This window comes from Natrix helvetica (assembly GCF_964273705.1).
Source record: "Natrix helvetica genome assembly, chromosome: 6".
NCBI lineage: Eukaryota > Metazoa > Chordata > Lepidosauria > Squamata > Natricidae > Natrix > Natrix helvetica.
This window is the reverse complement of record NC_138553.1, coordinates 22556671-22564967: the sequence shown is the minus strand read 5'-3', so window position 1 is coordinate 22564967 and position 8297 is coordinate 22556671. Positions and strand designations below refer to the sequence as shown.

General features: G+C 43.0%; 1 protein-coding gene across 6 annotated transcripts in view; it reads right to left on the bottom strand.

The window, feature by feature from the left end:
- Positions 1 to 5929: 5929 nt before the first annotated feature.
- MYBPC1 (myosin binding protein C1) overlaps positions 5930 to 8297 on the bottom strand; it is a 106710-nt gene continuing 104342 nt past the window's right edge. For all 6 annotated transcript variants that reach the window (XM_081957392.1, XM_081957394.1, XM_081957393.1 and 3 more), the window contains one exon: positions 5930 to 6795. In XM_081957392.1, the coding sequence (XP_081813518.1) occupies positions 6695 to 6795 (101 nt within the window). In that variant the 3' untranslated portion in view covers positions 5930 to 6694. The remainder of the gene's footprint in view (positions 6796 to 8297) is intronic.

The following is an 8297-nucleotide window of genomic DNA, read 5'->3' as shown; positions in this document are numbered from 1 at the left end:
CCGTGTCTCTCTCGCCCCTCGTTTGGTCTGGAGAAGGTGGGGTGATTTCGGTCACCCTCAGGCACCGGAGAGCGATAGACCCGGTTGCGTTGATTCCGAGGTGATCCGGAAGACTGCGGATGCGTTTGCGCAGCACCTTAGCATCATGTTTATCTATGTTGGGTGCATTACTTCACCGGGCAAATTCAGAAGTTTTGAGCAAACCAAAGATTAAGTAGGATTAAACAGAGTTAAACAGAGTGATCAATGCCTGGAATGCACTACCTGTCACTGTGGTTTCTTCCCCAAACCCCTATAACTTTAACCTTAAACTGTCTACCGTGGGCCTCACCCCATTCCTAAGAAGTCTGTAAGGGGCGTGCATAAGCGCACTAGCATGCCTACCATCCCTGTCCTAATATTCCCATGTATTCGTATCCATTTCATGTATTCATAATCATGTTGATAATTATATCTGTTATCTAATTCATGCTTAATGAAATAAATAAATAAAAAATAAAATAAAGACATATATAAAGTAAACCAGGACTAAACAGGTCTCACCAATTCGGTGATCGCCATGTAGGAGCATTTCCATGTACAGACAAACCTGTGTTGTACAGAGAAACCTGTGTCTGCCGTACTGGAAGATGATCGAGAGATAAAAGTTGTATGCTTTGATTTTGGTTGCTGTCACATAATATGTTGTTAATAATATTATTATTACTTTTAACCTTTTGAACCCAGTTGCTTGGATATGAACAGCACCCTGAACCACACACTATATTTTAACATAGAAGGGTGTGCATGGTACTAAACTATGCTCATGTTTGCTATAGTCACCCTCTTGCCCCCATCCTGAGTCATTGGCTGTGTAGATTAGCAATGACAGGAGTTAGCACAAGGCTGAAGGAAGGCTGATATCCACATGATTGCCTTGCCTATATTTAATTATCAAACTGAAAAGTTTTTCTAGAACATTTTCAATAAAAGCCTTGCATTAGATTACAGTGGCCCCAGGCACATCAGGAAGTAATGTTTCTATTTAATCCTTTTGATGCATCTAATACCATGATTATGACAGCTTGGATTATTATGTACATTTCATACTAAGAGTTTTAGTTTGTGTTCATACGTTTTAATGTACAGAGTTGCAGCACCAGTATATAAATGGTAGGGGGGGAAACATATCCACTTCAGAAACGTGTCACACATAAGAGAAAGTATAGAATAAATGCTGAAGATAATTATTCATCTGTACTGTTGCCTCTGGACAGCTTTAATGCGTGCGGGTATTAGGGTAGCGGCCCCCAACCTTTCAAGCATCAGGGACCGCTTCCGATAGGTTTTTCTATGGACTGGAAGAGGCGTGGTTTTGCATGCTGCCTGCAGATGGAGTTTTGCTTGTCTGCGTGGCCCAATTTCTGTTATGCTGCGGCCCGGTGCAAGTCCATGGACTGGAGGGGACTCCTGTATTAGGGTGTTAATCACTGATCTCTACTTCTAAATTCTCATGATTCTACATGCTTACCCCACTGACGATACCTACAACACCAGCTCTAATCCATCTTTCACCATTTTTTCCTTCCCAAAAATCTTTACTTTAGTTTCTTTTGCTTGTTTCATGACTGATTTTTAAATACTGTACAGACTATAGAAGCTACCTGTATTACTTGTGAAATGCTACTGTACTGGGAGATGGTGCACAGCATCACTGATGCATAAAAAATTGAAGCTAGTGAGGTGTAACCAATGAATTATCTGTCCAGGCAAAACAATATATAAACATTGAACAGATGTTTACAACTGAGAGTTTGGGCTGGGGGAAAAAGGACCAGAAGGCGATTGATTCAAAGACACCTAAAATTTAAACCCTGGAACATACAGTATATATTAGGAAACTTGATTTCTGTGTTCTGTGCAGCGCAGAAGTTTTATGCATGTGGCCTTTTTCTTATATGCAATAAAGCCACTTTTCATCTGTCACTTTTAATTCATGTTTATGTCTATGAAACTCCTGCTGTAAACAAGTCACTGAACAAAAAGTTGGGTGTCTTGTATGTTATTGCTGTCGCCATGTGAAGTATAACAATCTAGTGCCATGATGGTGAACCTAGGGCACCTGCGCCCGAAGTGGCATGTGGAGCCATGCTGTCTGGCATGCGCGGTGTCGCCCATTCCTCTGCCGGGTTTCTGGCGTGAGCATGCATGCTGTCCATCTGATCAGTGGATGCGCATGTGTGCCAGAAACCAGAAGACCTGCTGGCTGGCACACATGCATGTGCCGGAAACAGGAAGTTCATTTTCCAGCACGCGCATGCCCCCTGTGCAGCTCCTCTTCCTGCTCGCGGCCCAGATGAGTGTGTGCAAAGTGCTCCCTTTTTGGCACTTGGTGCCAAAAAGATTCGCCATCACTGATCTAGTGTGTCTTTGGATGTATTTTTGCAGAAAAGGACTCTCAAATATCAGCTTTTCCTGAAGAAGAGGGACTTTTATTACTTTGAACAATGCATATAAATTGTGGGGCATTCAGTCTTTGAGATACAAAACGTATTTCAGACGATACTTGTAGAGCATTATCTGAAGTCTAAATCAGCTATACAAACTAAGCTTATCAAATCCAGGCAGCAAAAATTCACACAACCATTACATGGTAGCCGTAATACCAAAAAACTCAAATACATTTTGATCTGCTTAGGTTTAGTAGCCTTGCATGTGCCCATCCTCTGCCCCGGCCTGTTTGACAGAAATAAGGATAGTCGATCAGCATAATTTACTTCAAAATGCTGCATTTGAGTCTGGGAGGTACTGTATGAGCTATATTTCAATTGCAGTAACTGTTCATAAATTGAAGAATTAAAGTTGGGTTTGTATCCATTGACCTAAAGGGTTGTAATAGGTCTTTCAGGCACTCCTATATTATTTTCAATTCCAGATGAAGTTATTAATACATTAAAACAAGTACTATGCATACAACCTTAAACCTTGAAATCAAGTAATTCCACTGAGTTTAATTCCACTGGCATTTTTGTATAAAACATGCTTGGAATTTTGTGAATAGGTGATAGCTCTACATGAAATGCTTCAGAAGAAGTCATTGCTGGTAACACTATTAATATGTATATGTTGCTGTCCTAGAAATTTGTCAATAGATGTTCAAAATATACTGTATTAATCTGTTGATGAAGATTCTCAATCATCCAGGTAGAGTTGTCTAGAAAGTGAGTCATGGCAAATGGACTTATCTTTTTAGTTTGATAAGTTTGCTTACCCAAATAGCCCATATTTGGTTTCCAGGCTGGTTTCATTTTGCATCTAATCTGAATAGGCTTGTTAGGTGAGTAAGCAGAGTCTCGTTAAGAGTATTGCTCCTAAATCCTTTCTCCTATGTGGGTCATTTCAGTGTGGCCTTGTTCTGACCTAGGCGTCACAAAATCACAGCAGACTCCCTGTCCCGACAAAACCCCTTTTTATTAAGCTAATGTGAATTCCTCTCATTCATATCCAGCAAAGTCCCAGCAAACAGTCTTTAAAGGATGAATTTACAACCACAGACCTTATCAGGCTTGGAGAGCTGCCAGGCCGATATCTTCCAAATGCAAAGCTGTCCAAGAAAATACTTGGCAAGGAATCTCTGAGAGTCACGAACAAATCTTCCCATTAATTAAGATGACTAATTGTCTCCTGCAAACTCCACTCCCCTTTCACTCCTCTTTATTCTCTATGGGAGGGGCCATTCACTGTCCACCTGTGCCTTTACTCCTGAATTGGCCCTTGTTCCTTAACTGTTCCCGTCAGTGGTGGGTTTCAAAAATTTTTGGAACCTACTCTGTGGGTGTGGCCTCCTTTGTGGGAGTGGCTTGCCGGCCATGTGACTGGGTGGGAGTGGCTTGCCGGCCAAGTTCAGAGAACACCAAAGGACCCCACAGTCCTCTCCCTCCTTATCTTTTTCCTTTTTGTCCTTCGAGTTCTCCTCCTCCTCCTTTCCCCACAACCCCACCCCCTTCTAGCACTGATGATGTTACCAAGTTTGGTAATGAAATGTCTGTAAGAAAACCACCAAGCTCAGAAAGCAGCAGGGATCCCCTATCTCCCACCTCCTCTTTCTCCCTTTCTTTCTCCTTTTTGTCCTTTCTGCTCCTCCCCGTCACCAGGGAGATAGTGAGGTGAATCGCGTGGTTGTTCAGATCACATGGGCACAGCCCGAAAAGACATTTCTGAGAAGAGAAACTTATCCGGTCGGGCTGCGCCTGTGTGATCTGAGCAACCAAGCGATTCACCTCACTCACTGTCTCCCCGGCGACGGGACGGCGCTTGCCTGAGCTCCACCAGCTTGGGCGCGACCGGAGAAGTTTCCTCAGTGGAGCTCCTGAAAGGGACGCAGGCTGCCACCGCTCCACTGAAGACATTTCTGAGAAGAGAAACTTCTCCGGTCACGCCCAAGCTGGTGGAGTGCAGGCAAGCGCCGTCCCATGAAAGGGGCGAGACAGGAACTTACTTCCGGGTTCATTGACCAACTGGATCGCGCGATCCGGTGCGATCCGGCAGAAACCCACCACTGGTTCCCGTCTCCTGACAGCTCTTTGCATGGGCACATCAGGAACAGGCTCCAGCTGTTCTTCTGCCTTACTGATCTCCAACTCTGAAGGCAACTGATAACTGTCAGACAGCCCTGGCTCTTTCTCTGCCTCCGACGCAGAGTACTCATCAGAGACTTCCCCAGACTCCAGGACTGGCCCATGTTCCTCCCTAACCTCCTCACTGTCTGAATCTGTCACCAGCTCTTTTGGCTGCTGGCGGGCCACAACAGGCCTCCCTGGTGAACCTATGAAGTAGTCTTGATCTTCCTGGGGATTGACGCAGGAGAATTATAACAAATGGGAGACAGGTTGTGTCTGAGGCCTCCACCAGGCCTCAGACTCCAGATAGCTATGTAGTACTGTGTAGTTGGCGGGGTAGAGGAAACAATCCTAGCTTGGAAAGTAGTCCCCATATTAAAGACCCTGCCTTGCATAGAATAATGTGAATATGCTTGGGATAAAACTGGGTTTCGACCAAAATATGCCTAAACTGACCAGTACTGTGAGCTATTGTTAGGAAGTTTGTGTAAAGAATTGGAATTGCCCATAGTGAGCTTTGCTACACTTTTATTATATAAAAATGAGAGTTTGCCATGATATAAAAACACAAAAGTTTAATGCAGTGGGTACTTAAAAAGTGTGTAAACAAGAAAAGATAGGGTCAAGAAAGAATAAGTGCTGAATAAATGATACAAACATTTGTGACCAGGGAGATGAGGAAGTGTATTCATAGAGAGAACCGACTCACCAAACAAGTGTATGAGGAAAGGCTGAATGTATTGAGAGGAGAAGATTGAGAAAGTTGTGTTTGGATAAAGTTTACAAGATGTATGAAGTGATAAATCGTCAGGATGAAAGCCCAGAAGATTTGCAGGACAAAAAAGTATGGAGAGGCATAATGAATGGAGTTGGTGCAAACTAGGCTCACTTATATGATATTTCTTTTTGTAATACAATGCCTTAATTTTTCCTTTCTTATGTGCTTTATACAACAGTGCTTACCCCCAAATGGAATAATGTAATGGATAGGAATAGACAGTGGCGAAATTCATTTTTTTTTTACAACCGGTTCTGTGGGTGTGGCTTGGTGGGCGTGGTGTGGCTTGGTGGGCGTAGCAGGGGAAGGATACCACAAAATCTCCATTCCCACCCCACTCTGGGGCCAGCCAGAGTTCTCCAAACAACTCAAAATTTCCGCTACCGGTTCTCCAGAACCTGTCAGAACCTGCTGGATTTCACCCCTGGGTATAGATATGTGAGTGTATCTGTATCCCAGCCCACAATTCAGTGTTTGTAATTGCAAACAAAAAGCCAAGGCATTAAGAAAACAAAATAACATAAAATAAGCATAAGAATTCCAAATGCATGGCTAGGTCATAAACACTTCAGCTTTATTGTACATCACCAAAAAAAATATCCCCTGTAGTAGCTCAAAGAAATGGGTTTCACAAATGAACAACAGGGAAAAAACCCTTTTAACTTGAGATTCATTCAGCTTAATTAATGGTTAAATGCTGTAAATCATGTGTACACAGGAGACATGTCAACCTATAATTTATTATTTGGTTTCAGTAGAGGTACTGTATGTTCTGACTCCATTGTTATTGGATGTAGCAGCATCTGCTTTTCACAAAAATTAAAACATAAATTAGAAACTAAAAATGAGCTTTCATGCATATTTGTTTAGCTTGTCTTCTTTTCTGCATTAAAAAAGAGGGGAAAGAGAAGGAAACAGAAATACACAACGGTACAAAATGCAGGTAAGCATCGGCTTGTTTCATTAAACTTCAAAAAGAAAAAAAATAAGCAATCCATGCGTGAGTTTTTCTTTCCACCAGCAACGGGGCGGGGGGGGGGGAGATGGAAAGTGAGATATGGTTTAGGACAGGGGTGTCCAAACTTGGCAACTTTAAGACTTGTGGACTTCAACTCCCAGAACTTTAAGACTTGTGGACTTCAACTCCCAGAATTCCCCAGCCAGCAGCTGGCTGGGGAATTCTGGGAGTTGAAGTCCACAAGTCTTAAAGTTGCCAAGTTTGGACACCCCTGGTTTAGGAGGATCACGGTAGAAATGAGAGGCTGCAGAGTGGCTAGCAGTTTCCGGTGCAGAAGCAGAGACGAACTGGGGCCAGAATTTATTTTTTTCCATGCTTGCTTGCTTCCATTTCTTTCATATAGGACTGAGCAATATGCGGAGGTACCCCTTGCAGTAGTAGCCGGAAGAACGAAAGACCACCTGAGGACAAAACAATTATGAAAACAACCAAAAGGATAGCTTTGATCTTTATACTTGCACACACTTGTGCAATTACAAAAGGAGAAATATACCATCATTTTAGCAGAGCTTCCTTTAGTGTAAATAAGTTTACGGTTTTTAGACGGGATTGCTCTCTAATTGTTACTTTTTTTTCCTTTGCGTCTGAATGAAATAAATTCTTCCGAGAATGATAGGTCAGGAATTTTATGTTCTGTTGACCATTCTCCCTGTCCATTGGATGGGACCGTGATGAATCCACCATCACGTTGCTGCCAATAATGTCAAGTTATTCTTGTTGGGTCTGTAAAGTTGTCAGGTACTCATCAAAGACTCATAGTGTGAGTCTTCATAAATTCTCCAAGCCAAACATGGTGAAGAAGTGAAGTTGTTTAGCCATATTCTAATTATTGGAATAAGGGAGTGGGAGAAGGAGTAGAAGAAAGGAGACTCAGTAGGATGCTGGGGGATCCACATAGTGAAAGTCATCCAAAGTAAAATCTGTTATGGTATCAAGAATATTCAAAAGACGAATGCCAAGGGCAACCCAACACTTTTCTTCTGTAAACAATAATGATATTCAGTCTATATTACATTTTAACCGTGTGACTGTTTTTGCTTCCACATTTCTTCTTTACAATTCTCAGTAAATCTGTTACACTAAGCTATAACTAGGGGTGGGTCAACTTCCCCAAAATGGCGGGTGCAATTGGGCAGTCAAAGCCTCAGTCCTTTTTAACATGCATCACATGCACCCTATACCCATAAAAAGGGGGATGGGATTTTGGTTCCCCATCTGTGCCAGCCATTTTGAAGCTGATGATCACCATCTCAATGTATGCTATTACAGCATTCGGTAACCTCCCTATCAATACTTTCACCACACAACACACTTGTCAGCTATTGAAACCAGGGTTGGGCTTCAAAAATTTCAGCAATGGTTCTCTGCCCAGTTGCTGGTTGGGTGTTGCCAGGGCTTCATGCACCACGGCAGGTGGAGGTGGGTTTTTTTGCCTTCCCCAGGCTCTGGAGGCTTTCCTTGAGCTTCTGGGAGGACGAAAACTGTCTCCTCCAGGCTCTAGAGGCCTTCCAGGAGGCTGCCCCCTAAGCCTCCATGTGGGCTCTGCACTTACCTCACATCCAAAATGGGCTGCATGGAGACTCCTGGGAGGGAAGGGTTGGGCAGGGCAGGGCAAGGTGGGCGGGACTGGGCAGGGGTGGGATTTGGAGGTTCTATGAACCAACCATAATGTTAGCTACAGGTTCTCCCAAACCTGGGTGAACCAATAGCCGCCCACCCCTGATTGAAACCATCCTATCTAGGTGGGAATGTTTGATATTATAATCTTGCAGTGGGACTTAATAAAATCTACCAGACCAGTAATGTAAGAATATGCATAAGCTGCCAACCCATGAAATATAGTAACTTCATGCTCATTTTCTTGGATTGTTTAGCAATGTTGATATCATGAGAATTCCTTTCT